General features: G+C 40.2%; 1 protein-coding gene across 3 annotated transcripts in view; it reads right to left on the bottom strand.

The window, feature by feature from the left end:
• LOC124307175 (ly6/PLAUR domain-containing protein 6B-like) overlaps nt 1-24,340 on the bottom strand; it is a 30,474-nt gene extending 6,134 nt beyond the window's left edge. The window contains exons 1-4 of one of the 3 annotated variants that reach the window (XM_046768616.1): nt 23,978-24,336; nt 23,212-23,857; nt 2,424-2,579; nt 379-419 (exon numbers count right to left, since the gene is read on the bottom strand). In XM_046768616.1, coding sequence (XP_046624572.1) covers nt 379-419; nt 2,424-2,568 — 186 coding nt within the window. In that variant the 5' untranslated portion in view covers nt 2,569-2,579; nt 23,212-23,857; nt 23,978-24,336. Of the gene's footprint in view, nt 1-378; nt 420-2,423; nt 2,580-23,207 lie in introns of all 3 variants that reach the window. The other 2 variants (XM_046768615.1, XM_046768614.1) reach the window with 2 other exon arrangements.
• Nucleotides 24,341-25,034: the final 694 nt, after the last annotated feature.

The following is a 25,034-nucleotide window of genomic DNA, read 5'->3' as shown; positions in this document are numbered from 1 at the left end:
TGCACGTATTATGCGTACATATTTCTCATCGTGATTTCATCGCTTATTAAATAATTTTTAACCCCCCGGAACTTTGATCTGCTCGTCTTTAATTTCGCGTCATTTCGTCGGGTTTGTAAAATTTCACTGCGATTGAATTTGTGCAGTTGACAATAATTAACATTTCGCATGGACTTGAAACAGTGATCGGAGATACTCGATCAGCATCTGTTCGTCCACATTTCCTCTTTCCTTTATCTGAAACCCGTGAACTGCAGGCAAACGGCTTGGCAACACAAAATTTGCAGTTCATATTCTCGGAGTCTGTTGTTGATCTACAAAATTCATCCATCATAGGCAAGATCGAATGTTCAAAAATGATATACCACGTATACGTACCTGGTTGTCGCTGACGTTGACGCAGGTGTAGCAGGTCAGGCCTAGGTAACGAACAGAAAATTAAACAATGTTATTTCGAGCACTCTCTGCACGTCGAGGTATATATGTATAGGGCGTGTATGTGTATATACCGTGAGCGGTAATGAAGTAAAATTACCGCGGTACGCAGCTGCTAGACCTAAAGGCAATGATCTGTTTGTGAGCAGGTAGGTCGCCTAGCTTCGCCAGAGCTCGACGATATGAACAAAACGATTTTGTGTACGGCCATAGAGATAATACGTTAATCCTATCTGAGCGCCGGCGTCGCTGTGCATTTCGAAGGTTTATATTATATATACGGCGTTATTGCAACTCGCTTGTATTATTCTGTTATACGCTCATTGTACCTGTAAGGATGTGAAACCAATAAGTCTGTATGAAAAACTCGGTGATGGAACCGCCATCAACCCCTTGTCATACGAAACCGCGTGACACTTGGAGCTTGGTAAAAAACATTTCTCAGAATAATATACAAAGTGCGTGCGTGCGCGCGTGTGTGTGTGTAGCAGGAAAAGGCGAGAAAAAAATCCGCGAAATTTTACTTGACGTGCATCGTACATATATATATATATATATATATATGTATATTAAGGTGGTCCTTATTCAGGGTATTGACGAATGTTTGCCAGACCATCCCCCAAACCAACTTCAAATAATTCGAAAACAATCGCCTAATTTTTTCAGATTTTTACATCGAATCTAAGATAGTCCGCATTGTGATCGAAGTTTCTTATGGAAATTAACATGGGTAAAACTTTTTTTCTCAATATATATTTTATTGCAAGATTAATAATGTTCCAAATAATCTGCAACCGCGAGGTTTTGGTGAGAATTAGTGCCACTATCTGGGAAAAAATGCACATCATCGTACGTGGCAATCTAGACGAATTGCAGAACCGCGAAACCTGACTTTTTTTTTTATTTAGAGGAAGTGCAACTCGTCTACATTGCCACGTACGATGATGTGTATTTTTTTTTCATATAGCATCACTAATGCCGACTAAAACCTCGCAGTTACAGATTTTTTGGAACATTATTACTTTCATGATAAAATATATAATGCGAAAAAAAGTTTTTCTCGTGTCATTTCCATTAGAAACTTCGATCACAATGCGGGCTATCTCAGACTTGTTGTAAGAATCTGAAAAAATTTGGCGACTCTTTTTAAATGATTTGAAATTGATTTCAGTGATGGGGCTGTAAAAATTCGTCAACCCCCTAAACAAGGACCACCCTTATATATATATAATATATACGTATAAATATTTTAGGAAATTTTTTTTTAAAAAGAGAAAGAAAAAAATGAAAAATACAAAAAAACCTGCAACGGACCGAATAACAGCGCTCTTCTCCGCGGGCGCAGCAAAACCGGGGGTATAAACGAAGCGAAAGAAAGTTAATACCGGTAAATTAAGTTGTTTCGAAATGTACCAAATACCCCGGAGGTACTCTTTTGTTTCGGCCAGCCCCCGCAGAATATTGCGAACTTTCTGCTCTTTTTCTGTTTTCTCATTACCGTTTCTTTTTTTTCTCCTTTCTTTCTTTTTTATTTGCCTCTTACCGTTCTTCTCTCTCTTTTTCTTCAAGCCTCCATCCTTCATTCTCTATTTTTTTTTTTTTCGCTGTCCACCTGATTTCGCGGGATCGAGCTTTAGGCGTCCTAAACATTCGCGCAACTTCCATCGCTCGTTGTAAACGTAGCTGTACAGAGACCGTGCGCGGAGCCAAGTGTAATTAATCAATTATCTTCGATTCACGACGATCGCATGTACGCCGCTTGCTATAATAACGTCGCGAATTTGTAGCGCGACGGATCATTGCCGGCTCCGTGATGATATTTAACCAGCGAGTTTACGCGGACCAGTTCTCGTCACGTGTACACAAATCCACGAGCCCGCGAACAATAAATATGTACCCCTCTGTTATATACGTACTATATTCTATTCGTGTATGTTATAAAATTGTATGTATGTGCATATATATATATATATATACTCTCCACGTACGATATATCTCCTCGTCATCAGCGGTAGTCGCCTTCACACCGCTGCTCTTTTGTTTCGAGTCTTCATTTCCATTCCCGGATTGGACGTTTCTGCCGCAGGTCGTTTCCGCAGCCAGAAGCAGCCCGACCATCACCCACGTGATCATTCCTTACATCTCTGATGCACACGAATATCAAATTAATTCTTATGTCGGCCTCGGGCGGTTCGTTACGTATCGTTTCTCAAGATTAAATACACATTTACGATATATAGATATAAGAAAAAAAGATCGCTCCCTCGATTGAATTCGGTACACGTGACCGCAGCGATCACGAAGACGGCTAATTTTATCGACCGGTCGGTTACGTCGGCAATGCAGATTCAAACCGCAGCGTGACCGCCGGCCGTCCGTGAAACAGTCTCAATCTTTGTAAAAATAACATGATCCATGACCGTTGAATTTTGTGTTTTTTGGTTAGATTCGTTGTAAACGTAATATTAAAAAAAGTATAAAATTCGACGGGCATGGATAACGTTATGTTTTCAAAGATTGAGCTTATTTCGTGACCGGCCGGCGGTGGCGCTGCATGCTTATTCTACGTTGCCAACAGCCGATTCGACAAAGAACTAGAGGTCTCAGAATCATTGCCACCGAGTGTACGTACAGTGTCTACCTTGAAACGGTGGATAAATATAAATCCATTCTTTATATTTACTTGTACGTTCGTTACATTTCAAGAATTTCCCAATTGGTTCTACTAAGGTACGTATAGATATATCCGAGAAATTGTGGATTATTTTTGAAGTGAGAAAATTTACTTTAGCTTGCACTGAATATTTTTTACTCTGTCTGAGCGTGAAATTGATGAATACGAAATCGTGCAGGAAGCTGACAGCAAAGTCGCAAACACTGGACCTTGGAATTCATTACTACCGTAGATCCGATTATCGAACTTCTTTAATTCTATTCGACATCGACAGGGAATACGGAAAAAGAATTAGATTCAAACTTAAAACTCGAATTTACCCGCCAGTGAGTAGAAGCTAGAATTACAAATCAAGTAAAATGCTTTTAACTCTCGAGTCTAAAATTAATTGAAATACCAGAATTAGTGTCTCGGAATAGAAATTATCGGAGGTTTGCGTTGGGGGGTTCACAGACGACTGTCTTCCGAGGGCGAATCAATTTCGTATTTCTAACAATTCACCCCGCGTTTAATGACCAATGTACGTCCACTCGAATATTGTATACGAATATTGTCAGATCACCGGTTGAAAATGGTCCAATTAAACGAGGGGATTGGTGAATCAAATTCAGCACACCGACACACCGTTATATGCAGCCTAACTAATTGCAATGTTCCATATACATATCAATTGCAGAGGATGGAAATTGAGTCTCATACTCTTTTTCGTTCCACTCATTCGCGTATAAAACGTATCGTTCCCCGGAATTTTTAGTATAACAAATATCACTGGTATTTCAACCGATTAAGAATAAAGTTCCGGTTCACAATCAGTGAAGAATATTCTGCATCTTCACCATTTTTATGGGAAATCGGCAAAGAATTTGATAGTTAAATTCACGCAACTAAGTTAAAATCCCAACACTTGCATTAAAGCAAGAATATTCCGTTTACCAAGTTCAGAATATTCGAACAAAATGTTGTACGCGTGTATCTGCAACTACAATACGAAATTCATGTTATTCTTCTGTGAATAACTGGCTAAGCTGCAGTGTCAATGTTATTATATGAAAGGATTTGGTATCCCTGCACATTTCGCATTGAATTCCAGTCCACATATAAAATAAAAATACACGACGGTAGGTAAAAGTTGCTTTTTCGCACCCGAACAAATTTGTATGAAATACTCCAGTATACATATATATATATATATATATATATAGTGTATACAAAACTACACGTTACAGAAACACAGTTCATCGTGTGAAGTGTATTGGAATGAAAAAAAAACGAACTGATATACTTTACGACCTGCGTGACCTGCAGTCGCTAAAAGTGAAAAATCGATCGGATTAAGGAGGACCGTTTTGCATTCTCGTAATTTATTTATAACACCCACGGGAATTCGGTTCAGATCAATTTCAAGAACTGTGACTAGTAAACTTGTCGTCGACTATGACAGAGTTATAAAATCGAATAACCCTGTAAATAATGAAATACGCGAGTAAGTTGTAGGGTATAATATTCTGAAATGCCTACGTATATAAGCCAGCGTCAAAATCCTTCGTCGTTTAATTTTCGTCCACGACTCTTCTCCGAGCTGAGCAATATTGATCGAGCCACAATTCTACGTACATATAAATTATTACAGTATAATTCAAGGGATTCTCATTTAAGGGTGTAGGTGCGCGATGGCGATAATTGGCTTTGTTTGGCTTCGAGGTACGTCGAACGGTTGATTGGAAAAATGCTTACCGCGCTGAATAATACATGCAACACATGCATATTTACCATCGGATATACGTCTACCAATTTTTATCGTTCGTGAAAGAAAGAAAAAAAAAAAAAAAAGAAAAAAACATACTCCAAGCGGTAACTTTCGCTTGACCATCTTATCGCACTCATCCCGCACGCTTCAGGCTGCAGTAAAAGCTTCGCGTCCCCGTTTTAACACCCTGCTGATACATATTTCCACTCGGTAGGTACCTTATAATACATAGAAGAAAGCATGTAGCTTAGACCCTTGTACCCAAGCACACCGGGGGCATCATTTCATATTTAGATAATTTTGGGTGAAAACTTGCGGAAGAGTTCCCTCGTTCAAACTTTGTCTTTACACCACCTAGCCCTCCCTTAATACAACCCTCTAGATTCGTCTCCGATGTACGCGGCTTAGCGGGTTTACTTGCATCTTTGACTCGGGTTCTCATGAATTTTCCAACAGCATTCATTCGCTTCTTCCTTTACTTTCATGTCAAAAACCTGCCGCGGTGCTCAGCCGAAATTGTTTAGTCGTTAAATCGATGCAGCGTCCAGTCTTCAAATCCCCCCCCCCCCAAATAATTATCGCCTAATCTTCTTTCTTTGAACACGAACTTTGATGAGCCTTACTTTTGAAAAGATTCAAATATTCAAATTTCACGTAATATTCTGTTCTTCTGTTTTGATCCATGAATTCTGGCACTATTTTGAGCGTTGAATTTAGAAAATTAAACTTAGTATTTTATCCTACTGTCTCTCAGCTTCTGTCATATGCAAAGGACGGTAAATCAAAACAAAATTACAGAAAATGGCTTCATGGTTTCAAAATATTTTTTTACAAGGTTCGTTTTTATCATGAAGGGAAAATTCATTCGAATCATAAATATCGTAGGTTTCGTTCGATATAATACACGTATAAAGGTAATTATATAGCCTTGGAAATTTTGAACTATCAAAAATTTCTTCAATTTACAAATATCGCTGGAAATTTTCGCTTCGAATAGCGAGCTGTACAGAAGTTACAAATTAGCTTGATTGAGGCGATAGAAGTGAATACTACAGTTACTTTTAAACATGTCTCTGTGACTTTGGAGGTATAAACTCATTTTAATTCATTGAAACAAACCTGAAATCGCTGTATCAAACACCGCTTTGTGAGCCGTACTAAACTGATTTCCAAATAACTTTAAACGAACAGAATGTACGCTATCAGTATGCGTACATCGAACAATTTGATCAGTGAACAGGCTACGAGTTCGTTGATATAATGACAGTGGAAAAAAAAAACAAAAAAAAAAAAAACCAAAAATCAAATCAACTCATTCCAGTCAATTTGTGAATTCGGCAAAACACGACCCGCGTTCCAAAAACCGAAACCAGCTTCTAATCATATCCTGCATACACTGATTGTACATTGTTCGGCAAAGCAGCGCTAGCGGCGCGATGCGGCTTACTCGAAATTTTCACCTGACGATGTCCGATGAGGACAATCCTCCAATGATTTATTCGGGTAAGAACCGAAGGGCGGTTCGAAACACGGCGTTGAAATAATTATAATGTATACGAAAACTGGCATCGCCCCATTTCTCATTCACCGTTCGCGGCCTCCTTCATTGTTTAACGAACAATTAACCGAGAGAATCGCTTTTAAGTCTCGATCCTTCCACCCCTCTCCCGAAGCTCCCCTACGAACAACCAACTTGACGAGAGTCGCGCCCTCTCTCTCTCTCTCTCTCCCTCTCTCTCTCTCTCTCTCCGCCGCTTTCGCGATCTTGGAAGTGGAAACGGCCGATGTACACAACTAAATGCAAATATACGAAACACGTACTCGTCAGCGAAGGCACGAGGGGGAGGCTCACGAGGCCGAAACCAGGGCCACTTCGCCGCTTCGGACGTGTTACAGTTTGCGCAGTAGCTACTCTCCGCGAACTCGGGTTAACCACGGTTGAAATCTGATCCACAACCGTCGGAGGAATATTTCAAAATTCGCACTTAAAATATACGTTGGATGTTTGAAAGCGCGTTTAAACTATGTACTTTCAACTCCTCTCCGGTTGAAGGCTTCGAAAACAGAGCTGAATTATATTTGTTTATTGTATATGATTTCTGAAATATCTCTCCGCGAGAGTATGAAATACATGAAACTTTCTTTTAAAAGCTTTGAAACGTACGAAATCTCTCACAATCATGGCGGAGTTTCCTTTTTCAACGAAAAGATGTAGAAGAATTTGACGAAATAACGGTTAATCGAATGAAATCCTTAAAGATCGTTTCGCGTCCTTAAATCGTAGCGAAATCTTTGAAATCCTGAAACTCTGGCGTTTACATAATCCGAAATTAGTTCTTGTCTTTTCATAACTTTGTGCCCTGTGAATGATACTAATTACTTACGAACCGCGAAGTTAGACGAAGGCGATTGCTCGGCCTTACGCAAGGACGTGTAGGAGCACCTTAAAGCATGGGAGAGCGGGAAGTTAGCGCGCAATAAGTTACGCGGAGTACCCCTTGTACTTCGTGTCATTTTTGTTTAGGGTGGAGCATGGCGGGCAAAACGTATCGCCCCAGGTTCTCTCGGGTGCTTTTGGGGGAAATTGAAAAATGAAAAACTCCACGGGTCGTTGAAACTGGAAACTTGGCTTTTTCCGTACCTCTGTAACATTTTATACCCGGCTTTTGGGAGTACTGTTACCGGTTTCCTCTGTTTTATCTTCGCTCCTCTTTTCCTACACACACATCGTTCGTTTGACAATAACTCGATCAGTCTCGAGTTCTTGCATGAAAACCGATCGCGTTTCTTTGGTAAACGTATAATTTTGGCTTGTTAATTCGTTGAACGTGCAGTGTGAACTGAAACGGCGTCACTGTACTCGTTGTAAACGTTAAACTCGATTTTTGGCGGAATTTTAGCCCGGCTCCGATACGCGAAATTACGAGATACGCAATTACGCAAAACTAGAGAGAATTTTCATATGTATAAAATATAAATTTTATCGTTCGGATCAGCGGTTGATATTCGATAATGGTTTCAGCCGCACACAGATCTGCAGCTGTATCGGTCAGAATAATATAGTGTTTGTGAAAATGCGTGTAAAACACGTATGTCCAATACTTGTACACGGTCGTTATAGAAACGAATCTATTCCTGATATCGCAGCAAGCTGATTTTAAATCTGAATCGAGCCGGTACGCGCAGATTTTGAATCACGGTTATTTGCAGAAAAAACACCAGAGTTCGCGCACTCGATCTATGCGTAATTTCGGTAATGCGATAAACGTGTACCTGCTTCGTGACGCCGTGTTGAATTCATCACATCGACGTCGTTTGGCACGTGATAAAATTCATCAAGATAGAGCAGAAGCGATACTTTGCTTTCTAGAAAATTTGCTTTCCATGTAGTAAAACAGAAATCATTAACTCGCGGAATATATTACAGGCATTAATTCGTGATCGCAAAAGCGTAAGAAATATCGGAGGTTCGTAATATTCGTATACAATAACTCTCGTTTCAATCCGAACAATTAATGTGTCACGATTATTTCAAGCCGTAATGTGAACATATTTTATTTCACAACTGCATGATTACATTCTCGGAGTATAAAACTAATACAGCGTTTAATAATTTCATTGTCATGTACAGAGCAATTTTCAGCAGTGAAATAAGTTTCTTGGGTGCTGAAACTGCAACGTAACATCCCGTTCTCGTTTTTCTGCACTCGTAATTTGTAACAAGTATTTCCTTTCGCCGACGAGCAGGGAAAAGTTTCCGCACGCCTTTTAGGATCAGGTAAAAACAGGTGGATCGGTTCTATTGTAACCGTGCGTATTTCCGCGTGACATTCGTCCCTCGAACTGGATTATACGTAGACGAAATATCGCGGTTCGTGCAGTTCCGTGTTAATTATTGCGCCGAAAAGCCGGATCTTTATCACTGCAAGAATTCAATAAACGTGAACGGTAAGCTCGGCGCGTATCTGCTACTGCAGGCCAAATTAAAACGCGAATACGAGCTTTTCGTGGGGTGAAAATTTAGCGTTAGTGTAAGTTAAACGAGGTGTTTAAAGTGATGGGAAATACACAGAGTTGAAGATAACTGACTGATTCAATTACAGTATCGCCCAGGTACAATTACAGCCCCCCAAGATATTCAATCAGGGAAACTCTCCGACGCAGCTGTGGAAATGTGGAATAATACCAGCTACGTAACTTTGTTCAAAGTTCAGGGGCGTCAAATTTTTACGTCATGTTAGATAGCAGCTGCAGTTTATCACGGAGTTAGCTTAAAAGCCGCGTGCATGTATCGTACAAGATTCGTGATGGGAAAATGTTTTACGGGCGTCTTTATGGGATGGTGGGATACGGTGTGTCGCACGTGCTTCCTCGCAGTGGATGCAGAGGTTTTAGCAAGAGTTTAACACCGAAGTGTGCAAGATGCAGGCTTCGAGTATCCGGCCATACCGCAAATTTAAAAATCTCCGGTCGGCCACGGCCCTCGGCCCTGCACCTGTGATGCAGTTCGAATTTCGGGTACTTCCGGTCCCGCTAATGTGTTTCACCGCAATATTTCACGTCGCCTTATTTATTAGCCCGGTAAAAGCCAGCCTGGGTCCCGCGGGAAATTGACGTACCGTAAGTACATTCCAGGGTGAATATACCGAGATGAGAGTGGAGAGTGAAGAACCAAGAGCCGAGAACATGACTCTGTTGTAGAAACAGGTAGAATTTACGGCTGGGAAAGTATTTCTACGCGATTATACCGCAGTTCTTCCTTATTAATTATTGCAAGCAGGTGATTTCCAAGCGCAAAAACGTCGCTACGATAAAAGATTGATCCCCTCTGCAGCCTTGAGGCGCATAATTTTTCAACCTGCACTAGAATTTATTACAAGTTTATTTTTACCATACTTGTGGCCTAGAAGTCGATAGAAAAGTTCAACAATTTCTCACCCGAAAACTTGATAATGTCAGGAGGTTGTTTTTTTTTTTTTTTTTTTTTTATACATCTACAAAAAAATTTCCATCCCAATAGTTTCTTCTTGGTTATAAGCGTTGTTCTAAATTTGACTAGACTTGTTTTTACGCCGGCATTCGAAGCAGTAAATTTGGAACGAGACATCATCTAACGACAAATGAAATGAGTATTGGTCACGACACGAAGCTGAATGTGAAAAATGAAATCGTTGGCGTTGTTCGTGATGTAGAAATTGCCACCGTAGCAACTTTGGCAAGAATAACTAATTTTGCAGTGTTTTAGATATTCCGCGGTTCTGCCTGATGTAAAATTGAAATGAAATCATGCTCAACGTAGTTAACTTGTTGACCAACGAAACTGCAATTGATCAGTAAAATTAGAAACAGGTCTTACGCATTTGTTGCGTATTTTATTTCAGACGGTTATTGTTTTTAAACGCGGGTTAATTCGCCAGGCGTACAACTCTTGAATAAATTGATTTGAATGGAGAGTTTACGTGCGTACCGGCTCATCCGATGTGAATATATGTGCTAATTAGAGAGAAAGATTTATTTTAACTGGGGTTGACAGTGCACGGAAATTCCGTATACATACATGATTTATAACACGGTCCCGAGTAACTTCATCCGGAAATCTCGTCTTTATTTATAGAATGAAGCCAATCGATACTTCCTAACCCAATTTTATTAATACGATTCCAATTTTCCGCGGGTTATTCTCAATTATGATCGCGGATAGTACGTACAACGTGTCGAATTCCGCGAATACTTCTAGATTTGAAATACTTTTTTTCATCCCGTCTCTGCAATAACAATCATTTATCAAACCGTCCACGGTAGAAATGGGAAATTGTAATTCATTATTTTCTTTTTTTTTTTGTTTTTATATCACTTTGTTTCGCTTTCTATTCTTCTTCTTCTTCTTCTTCTTCTTCTTCTGCTTCTTCATCATCTTGTTCTTTTTCTTTTTGTATCGAAGAGTTGTGACATGGGTCTACCACAGGCTCGAAAAAAGTAGTACAATTTTTTCCTTTCTCTTCCTTCGTCTTCTGAAAGAAAATAAAAGAGAGGATCTTTTCCTACGTCCGTAACCAGTGGGCACATCATACATACACATAATGCCCCCGTAAAAAGTATATCCTGATGCATCTGTATCGTTACACGAATGTTACACGAACCCTAGAAACATACGACCCACATTGCCAGCCACGTACAGTGAGTTTCTTTATCTGTGGAACGATTCGTACGTCTCATTCACACAACCGGAGTTACAGCTTATGTTCAGGTTGAACATCGTATCCTGCCACTGTTTCGATTACGTAGAATATCATTTGTTTTTACAAGTTTTGGGATGGCCGTGACTCAACCTAATCGTAAAAGCTTTAACTCCGGTTGCTCGAAAAAGTGCGCGCATCGTTGCGTAGATGAAGAAACTCACTGTATACGTATAAACGTCGTTGAATATGGATATGTAATTAGTTGGAAAAAGAGACAAAACGACACAGATATTAACCAGCAAGTCCTTTGAAATTGAAATGGCCCTAAGTTAGCGACGGAAAGGTGAAACAGCGTGAAACGCGTCTCCTGCTTCCCAGTTTGGTGAGAAATTTTCATCCCTTTATACAACTTACACCTTACCATATGTATATAACGTATGTAATATATATACTTTCCCTGAATTCGCCAAACCTCTCCTCGCTCCTATTGCACGCAGGCGCGCCCCCTCCCCCAAAAAAGTTCCGTATGTGTGTAATTACTTTTCTTCGACTTTCAGACAAATCAGCAATATTGCGACAAATATTATTTTACTATTCTAACAGCACCTAACAACATTGAACACCAATAAAGTAACGGCCATTACGGAAATTAATTCTGCGACAGATAATTTTTCCTATCACTTTCTGGGCGGCACGCTATGGGCTGAAATTCTTCAATTGTAATTCATTACCAACGTAACTGGTTAGGGAGGAAAATTAACAGTCACAGAATCAATTCCTGTATGCGTACTATTAAAATACTACGACCCTAAAAGTATCGGACCTTAACCTAGGTGTTTTTGAAGTATAAAAATTATAAACACAAAATGAAACAATTTTTCTCTCAGTATTGACATAATTGATTTGATTCAAAATTTATCATGTTGTTGAGTTTTTGTAATAGGTTTTTGAGGAAGAAAAATTGCAAAAAATAAAATTAAAGAATTTTGTTTCACATCATTGGTATAACCGATTTTATTGAAAATTTAATCTCTTATTGAGAGGGTCAAGAGATTTTATAGACACAATGGACAGATTTCTAGGTCATTGATCTTTATGCTCAAAAAGTTTCACACTACCTAAGGAATAAAAATTTCATTGAATATAATTTTGTATCACAAATTTAATACGCTCAAAATTTGTCCATTGTATCTATAGAAACTCTTGACTTTTTCAATAACATATTAAATTTTCAAATAAATTGGTACAGTCAATCCCTAGGAAAAGTTATTTTGTATTTTTTAAAATTATTATTATTTTTATCATTATTATTATTATTATTATTATTTTGTTTTCCTTGTTCCATATAAAATTGAGATTGAAGTCTGATACTTTCAGAATGTTAGTATTTTATTAGTACCTACTTATGCAATATTCTACTATAAAATATTATTGAGATATTCGCGAGAAGCATTTTTACTCTGCTTTTCTCCTATGGCCTTTTTAAAACTATCTCAACAATATAAAATAATAATGAATTAATTGAGTATAAAAAAAATTGCTTGTAATATACTGCTTCATGAAACCGAACCTTCAAAATTGATTGTCTAAAATTGTTCATTGTTGAGTTTACATTACTTTTAAATACATACATGACATCAATAAAAACCTTGAAGTTTCACTGGCTGTTTAGGGATTACGAAATCGCAATAATTTACTGTATACGAGCGATTTTTATTAATCTCACAAAAGTTACTTAAACAGTACTTTTGCCTGTTATATGAATTTTTGACTGAAAAATCAGATCGGAGCGATTTGGTAGAATTTTTTTGGCTCAAGGCTGTTAGTACCACGCACTGAGAAATAATTTTTGTCGGGGCAAACCTAGATTTGAAGTTTAAAAACAGAAGGTGTGAAAGTTTAAAATACAATCATGAAAGTACCATTCGTTTGATATTTATAAAAACTTGGTCATTTTACTTTTGCCCCTCCCCCCAATCGACTCGACTTCGCGACTACCTTCTCACTGCGGCAGCGGCGGTATATCATTGCCGCACAGCGGGCAGATGAAATAATAAATTTCATCTCAAGAGTCCTTTCCGCGACTCTCGACTTTCGCCGACGATGCGGCGAGCGTTCTGCGAGCGGTAGGTGACGTATGTACACCTTAGGTACCCACATCTACGTCTAAAAGTCTGAATGTTGGGAAATTTTTGTCCCCCGAGGACAACTGGCCGTTTGGCCAAGACTTCCGATGTATCGTGTATACACATTGTTATAACTGCCCACGTAACTGCATCGATTTGAAAACGTTGCTAATATTAAATTTTCCATCCGAATTGCAGCGTGCCCGATTCTTGTAACCGCCTGTCGAACGTTCGAGTACAGCTGCAGTGATCTACAAACGTCTGCTACGATTTATGATTTTATTCTCTCCTTTTGTCATCTACTACATCCCGTTTTCATGTAGGAATAATCCATACGAGGTACAAGATGCACACAGTTCAACGCGAACTTCCTACTTGGAATATCGGATATCTGTCGCGTTGTGCTGCAGTTTCTCGGCTATTCCCGCGTTCGAGGAGGATGTATTATCTAGGTTTACGTTACAAATGTACGAGCGATTGATTATTTCGATTCCGACTTCGCAAGATATTGGTACGCATTCATATCTGCACGGAGAACAAAATCGAGATGATGGCAAGTTTGCGTTCCGAAAGAAAACGACTCGGTCGAACTGCCGTGATAATCCGACAGAACCTGGTTAACAAATCAATTCCGTTGGCAGTTTTGGCAGGAAATTTACTTTTCTCTTTTGTTATTATTCCTGACATCATTAGTAATTTCTCAAAGTAAAAACGTTGTCTAGTCAGTCCGTAGAAGGATTGCACAAACAGCTTATATTTCTTTCCTATAATTATATGAATAATTTACATGCAAATACCGTTTCAACGAAATATGTCGTTCAGATGAGACCGAATGCTTTGAGCATTTAGCGCGATGCGAAACGCGCTTCGAATCACTGATTCTCCGCGCGTTTCCCTATCAGAGTTCATCGTTAATTTCGCAAAGTGTTTGCCTCTAGCTGCGCACTCTGGGAAGGTAAATTACCGAAATCCCCTGGCGCGAAGGTCCGGGTTGGAGTCAAGGGACGAAGTCGGGGCCGAAAATGGGGCCGGATGTGCGGAAGCTGAAACCGACTCGGTCGTTCCCCGAACAACCAATCAGTCGACCCGGCCATGAAAGATCCAATCGCGGGACGCAAAATCGTCTTATGGGATCTCGTCCGAGTATCGTTAGCGTTTCGATTCGTCTATTCGTTCTTTTTATTATTTATTTCTTTTTTTTCTTAACTTTATTTTGTTTCGTTTTATTCGGTAAGTGTTTTTTCCTTCGTTCCGTGTACGGTTCCGGTTCCGTTTCATGCTTTGAGTTCAGTTTCGAAATAACACTTGATTTTTGGCATCTTGAGCTCGGCACTGTGAAAAAATTTAGAATTGTTTCACCTGTGACATCTCGTCGGATTGAACATAAACTTTGCGAATTCTCGTCCCTGCACTCGACTCTCGCGTATAATTTTCTTATCGAGTGATCTTCGACGAGACCAACTTCACACCCTGGAACGCGGGCATCTTTTAATCAACGAACCCTCGTGGACTCGCGTGAATTTTAAACCCGGATTGATATCGCGACGAGAAATTCAAGGGAAACGAAGATAAGAAGTGTTATTGAAACGTTAAAATGCGTGTTTTCTTCGTGCCTCTATTCCGAATTAACAAAGTATCATTGTGTCGCAAGTGAATTTCTTTGGGACAATGTTGGCAACGCCGGTCATTCAAAAACACCGCCTTGGAAACGTTTCTTGCTTCTGTTTCCTGTTCTAGTTTCAATCATCCAATCGATCAACGCAAAGTAATACGCAATCTACATACTGTAAACCAACTAATAAATAGTTGCGGTTGCAGTCTCACAGATTTCAAAGTAATTGATAATAATAATTTATTTTGTAGTGCGAACAACATCGTCCGAAGCAAATAAAACCTGAGTAAAGAATAACAGTCTATAACAGCTGTATTGAATAACCCTGCAGTGGTATTCGGAAATTCGGAACTAGTTTCAGACCAAAAAGAGTCGCAACCCGCAGGTTCCACCTCTGCTGAATGTACGCGGTTAGGCGATGGCAGATGGATAGTAAAAGGTTTTTCGGTCGATTTTAACTTCTCGTTTTTCCACTGCAGATACTCCAGTGCTCGTGAAAACTTCTATACATACCTTTCGCCATGCGAGGCTCTTTACACGTATACCAAACGTGCCTGTGTACGTATGCATCGAAGGAGGGGAAAACAGTGTAGAAGAGAAATGAAAGATAGAAAAAACAAAACGAAGCAAAAAAAAAACATAACAATAATAACAATGATAATAATAAAAATTTGAGGTAAACGGCCGAACGAACAAGCCAGCCATCCAAAGAACCAGGAACCGTGGAATCGGGCCGAGGCTTAAATAACGCCGGCAGCGGCGCGGCGGTAGAAAAAAATGAGAATATAGGTTGGCTGGCAGACACTGGATGCCCCTTTTCCACCCCCTCGCCCCTTGGATCTCTCTGTGTACGTGCGTGAGTGTCGTGCTTTTTTTTTCCCTTTATCATCTGCTACCCTGAGAGAAGAACGCGCCCGAAAAACTTTGGCTAGGGGATAATTTTCAATCGGAACTACGTGGAACAAGGCTGAAAAAATCTTTCATCCTGCAGAGTAGTTGATGGTGCTGGGTGGTTCGACTTAGTTTAGCATCGTGTCATTTGATCAGAGGGACAAGTCTTTCGTGTTTGGCAGTGGACTTTGTCACGGAAAACCTTGAGGAGAGGAGAAACTTGATCAAAAAACAAATTTAAAACAAACGCCCAATTCCTCTTTAATCGATTGGAAAAATTTCAAGAACAAAATGAATATCGTATGTGTAAAACTTTGGCAACTGTGCATATTTTTAATACTACTGAAAGGTTTTTAGAGCTCGAAGCAAGTATTTTCATAAAATGGATGACTGGATACTGTTGCGACGAAACATTGAAAAAATAAAAACATTCGACGAAACCCTGAATATCATCAAATAACAGTTGCATGTTATCGATATTATTTTTATTTGAGCAAATATTACTACATTAAATTCGATGCGTCGTTGTAGAAACACTTTCGCACATTTCATATTTTATCGCTGCTTTTCCGGCGAAGATACTCAAGTATGGTGAATTTCTCTGTTCGCGAAATTTTTTTGACATCTTCCGCAAGACGCGCAGCCATTCCTTATTGGGGTCGGGATACTTTAATATTGTAGAGAGCATATCGGACCCACTTCTCTTCTTGAAAATATGTTTCTCACGCTTGAAGCTTTTTCGTTTGGATGTAACTGAGAATATGAAAAAAATTTTAACTTTCGGAGACGCGACATTTGTGTGCATGAGAAAATTTTGACGTATTACTGGAGAATGTGCATAACGATTTAAGAAACAAACAAAAAATCGAAATTGTGACCTTCGGTCCGGAGAAAAACAAGTTTTTTTCTGCCGTTAATCTGCAGAAGAGAAGTAGAATTAACCTTTTTTCATTTTCGCATTGCGATTTTCAACCCAAAAGTAACGATTTTCATACGTACAGTGTATTATGTTAGGTTTGAAATTCGAAACGTTAATGTAACGATGTAATTTTATGGAAAATTTTTATTTTGCCATGCTTGAGGATTGTGTGAAATTTGGTAAACCGTAACAAAGCGGACCGTATTTGTACTTTACAAACTTGCACCTTGTTCAAATTCATTACGAAGTTGTAAAACAGCGAGTTTTTATCTCAGCATTTCGTTGCTTTTTAACGTTCCAGCGCTATTCAATCTTCGGAATTCGACAAGAAATCAAGGCTCCCGTATACGTGTCGTCTCGAACACAGTTGAGAGAATTGGGCAGCAGCAGGAAACCTTCCGATGCCTTCCGGAAACGAGGAGGAGAGTTTCTAACGAAGGTTAGTGCCTCGTGTCGATGGTACCAAACTATCTCGGCCTCGGGGTCGAGTGTCTCGGACATTTCCTAATTACGGTGTAACTTCATACTTTGACCATACGAGAACACCTGTGAACTGGTCTTCCGGCTATGTTTTCCTCGCAAACAACCGCGCTCAACCGGCAATGTAGTACGCCAGGGAGTATAATTAACGACCCTTCAAGTTATACGCGTATAACTGCTGCGTTCTGAGATCGAGAGGTTTCATCGGTTCGTCAGAAATTTGAGGAAGATGTTACGAACGATTTCGAAAGGGTTTTTAAACGAAGCGAAAAGAAAATAGAAAACCGCTGGGAAGGATCGGAAAGTAATTTGCTGCAACTGTTGAGAAAATAAGCTGCGCCTCGGTACTTTTTTTTCGAGAACGTCGAGGTTTTTGAAAGAAAATTAAAAATTGGTTTCGCTTCGATAACAAAAAATATTTCAACCAGAGGTTTCGGATTACTGAAACTAGTTTCAATTTCTTTTTTCTTTCACCGCGTCCCTTTTTCCTACGCCATGATCATCGGAGAAGCAGGACTTTTCTTGGTGTACGATTACCCGCATCTTTCCTCCAAAATTGAAATATCCCTGCGAGAAGATCTCTTCTCCGACGGATCAGAGGATCGATAATCGATATTGATCTCGGGACCTATTTGGGATTTTACGGCAACTGAGCTACGCTGTTGGAAAATGTCAATTCGTTCGTTTCCACAGATATTCACTGTGAAAAATGGTATTGGTTCGTCTCGTTATTAAATTTTTCAGATTTTCAATACTTTTGTGAAATTGACCTAGTTACTTAAACTCGACCGCTATTCTCCTGTAATTATTCGAGTGTCACGTACGTATTATTTCTGGTAAATAATATACAACGGCTTTACAATGAGTGCTCGGGAATTGATGGAAAAATTACAGTCGCAGATTCAACCCTTGTCGATTAGTAATGAAACAGTGCGTTGATAAGTTGAACCGATAAAATTATATCCCTGGTTGTACCCGGAATTGTAAAATCTAATTAAATTTACGTAAGATCGAAGTATAGGTGTTGCATTGCATTTCATATTCATGAGAGAATTGAGTAGATTTTACAGACGGAAATTGAATGTATCCAATTTTTCTTTACTCGATATTCCCGCAAAAAATTTAATCACGCAATCTCGGTTAAACAGCGATTTTATTTTTGTATACACGAAAAAAGAGAGGAAGAAAATGTACTTAATCATTTTACTTCGGGGTCGAACTTATCTTAGGATAACGTAATATTCGATTTGCCGTGATATCACGTATAAATAAAAAAAAGTTAGTCGTGGCATTCGGAATGGAATAATATATTTTTCGACGTAAAATTTAAATGGAACGTATATTTATCTTACACTGCACGCATTCTACATATAGGTACAACGGCAAAAGGAAAGGAAAATAAATCCAATAATATGTATGGTATAAAACACAAGTTTTTTGCGGGGGTGAAAGGAAATAACAAGGGTAGGGTGTTACTATATGTATAAGTCTTATTCTTAACGTTGAAAGAAAAGTATAAAGCCAATAAATCGAGGCAAAGTTTTTCTTGCCTTTCAAATTGTTGAATATGCGTTATTATACGTATTTACATATACGTATCTATATATAATATATATACTGTATAAAAAAAATCGACCATTTTTTTTCTAATTTCAAGTCGTGGATATTGTTCAAAAGGACGAAAAAAAGATACTGTCCATGTTTCAGCTCTTAATATTAATATTTAGAGGTGCCTGATCGCGATTTTCAATTTCCCATTTACGTAACGTGGGAAATTTTTTTTTTTTTTAACTTTGGAATTTTATAACTGGTCAACGCAGTAGCGTACCGACAACACCTGACCGTATTTTTATAGGGTATCGAACGCTCTACAAAAAAAAAGATCTGTTACCATTTTACGATAAATCTACTTTTTCAAAAGTTATTTGTTGTCAAAGGTCAACAAAGGACCTTAACTAATTTCGAAAGAGTAGATTTACCATAAATTGATAGGAGACCTTTTTTGTACAGAGTTCAATTCCCTACAAAAACACGTTCCGGTCTTATAGGTACACTAATGCGTTGACGAGTTGTAAAATTCCAAAGTTCAAAAAAAAAAGTTTCCCCTTGTTATTCAAGTGAGAAATGAAAAATCGAGACGAGGCGCCTCTGAATATTAATATTAAGAGCCAAAACTTGGACCGTATCATTTTTTCGTCATTTCGAAGAATATTTTCGTCTTGAATATTGAGAAAAAAAAGTAGTCGTTTTTTTTTTTTCTTCACATAGCCTAACGTATCATTACAATCTATGTATACAATACCGACATTTACACTTACGTAATATTGATACAACACGTAGACGCTGTACGGGAGCTGCCGAACGAACATCTTGTTTCTCAGTTTTTGGAACGCGTTCCACCCACGTATAAATACATATACATACATGTGTATATGTATATATAATATATATTAGCAGGTATACGTGCGTGTATTCAGCCACAGTACAGAATCTCATTTAATTAATCTGAAATTGGGTTAACGGGCAGAGGAGGGGCGGGGCACGACGCTCAGGGGATATCGGAAAAATAATAAAAGTGTATTTTTTTGGGTGACTGTACCCTCGGGCAACGGTGGCGGCAGAGATACAGCTATAGCAGTCACGCACATGGGTCCGCGGGAGGCTGCGTCGTCCAAAGGGGGAAAAGGGCTGCAGAGGTGGTCCGCCGAAACCTGGGCTGCCTCGTATATTTTGTTACGGATTTACCTCGAATGGTTTTTCTTTGGTGTCGCGGGGGAGGAGGGGGCCGAGAAAAATAAAATTATTTGATTTAGGAGCGCGATAGACGGCGATAAGTCGATGCCCGGATGTCTCGCGAGAGCTTTAAAGGTTCCGCCCTCGTTGACCAGCCAGGAAGAATTTACCCCACCGAAGATCATCCCGAGGACTTGCGAAAATACTCCGACAAAATGCCTAACGACTGCAGATATCGGATAAAGGACGGCGCGGAAATTAATTTCCTTACTACGCGTTCGAACGATGAAAAATATATCTTATATAGGCAGGTATACGTAGGTATATACGTACAACCCTTGTATATATTTATCCGTACTTGCATATATGAACCTATGTATTGCCCTGCAGATGTTTTATACGATGAATTTTTGAACGGTACAAATGATACTTTGGTATATATTTACTTACTCTCTTGCTTTTTCGTATATATATATATATATATATATATATATATACGTATATACGTATATTTATATGTACGCATATATGTGTATATAGGTATGCGCGCACATACCTACAGCCTGAAGAAATTCGGTTGAAAATTTTTTTTCCCCCTGTACGGAAAAGAGACGTATATGTGCCTTATACCACAGCCGTGTATCTGCATACTTATAAGACAAGAGAATCCCCAACGGCTGATGTGCAGATCAAAGTTCAGGAACGACGCACGGTTTGCGACCTGGTCGTAAACTTTCGGCTGAACTTTGGCTTGTTGGGAAATGAAAAATCGGTAAAATCAAAGGGATTCTAGTGAAAAACTTCTACGTATTCACAGGAAATATTGCGATGATATTTTTAGGAAATCACGGAACAAATATTTGCTCCGGTGGTTCGTTTTTAATAATTTTCAGTATTCGGTATTTTTCGCAGCAAAATTGGCTTTATTTTCAATCGAACTTTAACGCGATACTTGACTAATAATATTTCTTTGCTCAACTCTTGATTTTAACACCGTCTTTGAGGAAAAAGTCAGGAAATTAAAACCGCTTTTAAATTCGTTTTCAACTATCGTGCCATTGCCTCGTTACAAGGTATAGAGAAGTTTGCCAAAGTAGCCAATACATGCTTTCCATCTACCTGCACCAGGCTAACGAAAGCGGATTTGTAATTGTTAATTGGCTGCTGGTCTGGTGCCAATAACCGTTTCCTTGTTTTTTCCCCCCAGGTACTTCTTTTTTCCCACCTTCAAAAGTTTGCCGGTGGATGCGGGTGTAGGTACATGGAAACTTGATTCCGCATCTTTCACTGTGGGGTGTGTTTCCCTTTCAGTGGAAACGTAACGCGGCCTTTGTTATTTCGCTGGATGTATACGAACAATGTCAATATATATCCACTCTACATAGAAATTTACGTACCTATGTATCATTATCCCCGCGTTCGAGTTACAGGTATACCTATGTGCATGTAATAATGTACATGGTATACTTTAGCCGAGAAAAGTGCTCTCCACCTCTCAAGATTAGTGGCTAATCTGACGAAAGGTATACGCGCTATATTCCCCAGGTACAACGTTCTTTCGTATTTCCGGTTCTTTCGCCGGAGCCCGCGTCTGTCCTCTTTTCTGAACCGCGAGTGCTTCGGTAATTATTTCCTCTCTGGTACATCCATGTCCGAGTACTTACATTATACCTATACGCGCAGGCGACGTACACACCAGGGGAGATAATTAAATTCTGAATTAGATACGGACTGCATTTTTTTTTTTTTATTTGCTCTTTTCATACGTGCAGATTATTATAACGGAGAGGAAAACTTTTTACATTCCGTTTTAATTAAACTTACTATTACGTCGTCATTATTACTAAATCCAGTGCCTCCGTGTACCGCGCGTCCAGAAATGCGAGACCTGCATAGTGAGGTATCTGCGAAACTTTTCGTTAGAAACGTATCACCCGTTTTATTAGACATCACGGGAGAATTGTTATCATTCCGTAGAGATCCTGATAACGTCATTCGTTTCCCAAAGCCAGCGGCGACGTTGCGGAAAAATGGTTGAGTTACAGAGCTCCGAGCATTACGAAGCCGGTGTAATCTGCCGTCAGTTTCGCGATACGAACGAAACCGTTTCGCTTACTGCGGATCGAGGTTGAGATTTTAATAAATACAAATACTTCGCTCAGCAACTCACCCTCAATCGCATTTCGTTGTTAGCCGGATTCAGGCACGCGCTAGAGCAGCTTCAGCCTAATAAACTTTGATCCTGCAATAATCATGTACACGATATTAAAAATATTTCAATACCGTGAATCGTACGCGTGTTTAAGCTTGTTTTAATTCCGTGCGAATTGACAAAGGGGAAATTTTGCGATAAGGATGTAGCGTGAAATTTTACGCAAAGTTTTATATAAGTATGCAAAGTAAGGCAGGAGACTTTCAACACGTGTCAAACTCGCCAGGGTTAATTTTAAAACACGCGTATAGAAATTTCACCCGCTGCGTAAATTTTGTGTATACCTATACAAGCCTAGGTACGTGTAATATACAGCAATAGTCAATCTATTACAGACGAGCTTCGCGTGAGATTTCGTGCGCAAGACTGCACGTACGCTTAAATGTATAGATACGCACGGTGTCAGCGTATAAATTATACACGCACGTTGACGTGCGTTGGTACTCGTGTGGATTCGTAAATTAGGAGGCCGCGTGTACGCGTGCATTAATGTACGCACACGCGTGTTTAATGGAGCTGAAAATATGACTTTAAAGGTAATTCGCGGCATAGTGGCGGAGGTTTCTAATTTAAATGTTTGACGCTGCGGATCTCCTTTTGTTTTCATCCCCGCAGGAACTGCGGCATAGCGGCTTGCCGTATTGAAATGTAATACATACATGTACACACCGCTATACGTGCGATAGTTGAGGGAATGAAATAAGAGCGATCCGTTTATCGCTCTTATTCGCCGTTGCTAGTTAAACGATAGTCCTTACGTCACAAGCATTTCTTCTTCTTCGCTATTTCACTAATTCTCCGATTGATTTTCACCTGCGACGACTCGCGCCTGTAACAAATCGGTATACGGAACCTTTTCGCACCCCCTTGATGCAAATCCCCCCCCTCCCTCCAATCATGCAAAATGTCGAATTATACGCCCGGCGTGAGAAAAGGTGGGCTCGATTTACGATCACGCATAATGCAACAGCCGTTCGACGTACCTTCGAATCATCCGACAAACCATTTTTCACCCCTTCTTTGCGACCGTTGTAAGTGAATCTTAAGGGTCTCGAACTGCAGTTTGATTTGACGCTGGTGCTTTGAAACGATCACGAAGCGATTAGGATAAGGTTTCGAATGAGAAGGTGAAACGGAGTGTGAAATCGATGATTACAAATGGTTACTACAGTACTTGGTATATATGTATATATACATACTCACTTGGAATAGTCCATATGCTGTGCCAACGTGCTCATTTGTTTCTACTAAATCTGTCATAATCATTATTCCCTAATTGTCGTGTAATATCCTATACGAGTCTAGATTCGCAATAACGTCAATTGCGTGAAAATTAGCGAAGTAGTCATCGCCGATATTCATTATAATATACCGTATAATACGTATACATCAATGATTTCTAGACGTACAAAAATCAAACGACATTGCTACTCGATCTCCGGCTTTTTACCGTACCGCGATGACAATAATCGGTGAACTTTGATGATTTATTATCGCAAACGCTAATTTTATCACACGTAAACATCGTCGTACGATATATACAATAATACGCGTAGATCGATCAAATCAATTTTCTCGCTGTGTCTGTCCCGCGAGAAAATAATTGCCATAACGATAATGGTGATAATAATGGTAATAATGATAACAATAATAATAAATCACTCAAAATTTCATTCTCTACGTATGTATTGTTATTCCGTCGATATTTGATCGTCGGCGGTTAATTCGGAAGCTTAAGCGTATTCCGAGCTACGGTGTAGCACGTTTCCTCGAATATTGGCAGCCTTCCGTTTTCCGCGCGACCTCCTTCTTCTTCCGTCTTCATCTTCTCACCGGTGCACTGGTCGTCCTTCGTTTTCATTATTAACGTACAAAAAAAAGAAATAAATAAATAAAAACAAAGAAGACTAAAGAAAACAAAAGGGAAAAACTTGGAGCGAACTACGGAGAAGGTTAAGGGGAAAAAAACCTCACTATATCCCGATCCCGGATCACTTTACTCGGCACGACATGTGGCTGCGTCTTCTTCCACCTCGCTTACTTCCCTCTTTATCGTACACTCGTGAACGCGACAGGTAATCGCGTGCACCGCGAAACGTCCGTCGTCACTCACTCGCCGTTGGAGATGCAATATCGCGTCGCGGCATGGAATTTGACTCAACGTTTATACCGTAGCCCTGCAAATACCGGGATCAACGGTTATTCGAAAAGCAAGGGTATCGCATCACCTCAAGGCTTTCGCAGGCTGCGCGAGGCTGACGGAGAGGCGCCTGCGGTCCAGGCAGCCCACTCGACACTGAGCCCGGGACTCGCGCGAGCCGTACCGAAAATTTGCGAAGATTCGCGATTCGATATTTGCGGCCGAGCGGCGGACCCGAACGGAACCCGCCGACTCTGACGACTGATGCGCGCTCTTCTCTCTCCTCCGCTGCCTGCCTACCCTGCCGAATTTTACTTCCTCCGAATCGCTGCCCCGGCATTCCAACAGTTATTATATCGACCTTCGGGGAGGGAAAACGCGGACTCGGAAACGGACGAGTCCAAGCCGCCTCGAATTGCCTCGAACGCCCCCGATTGAGCCTTGAAATTAGCGAACTTGAGGCCTGCAATTTCTTCCCAGGGCCGAAGTCGAAGGCTGCGAATCGAGCTCATTGCGGCCGGAGAGGGGAAACGATGCGAAATCCACATCGAGATCGACCCGGCACTCCGGAGGTGGAGAGCGAGGCGGAGTCCGCGTCCCGGCAGCGGAGCCAGATTTCGGGATGCAAGGATTTTTGGCCTGGCATGCAGGGTAAAAAGTGTTGACATTGGCGCTGGTGCGCGAACCGCTCGTGGGATCTTTGCGTGGGTCCGGAGGGTCGGTGGTTTTGCGGACCGTTGAGAATCGAGCAGTTTTGAATGACCGATGAGGGCCGAACGCGGCCGAGCGCGCGATCGATTTAAAATAAATCTGCGCCTGCGCAGCCCGGATGCCCGCAACCTGCACGGCAACTAGCGGACGGAACTTTGAATGAAAGTTCATTCAT

The sequence above is a fragment of the Neodiprion virginianus genome, chromosome 6, assembly GCF_021901495.1.
Source record: "Neodiprion virginianus isolate iyNeoVirg1 chromosome 6, iyNeoVirg1.1, whole genome shotgun sequence".
Classification (NCBI taxonomy): domain Eukaryota; kingdom Metazoa; phylum Arthropoda; class Insecta; order Hymenoptera; family Diprionidae; genus Neodiprion; species Neodiprion virginianus.
Note: the sequence above shows the minus strand (reverse complement) of the source record. Positions and strands in the feature narration are given on the sequence as shown.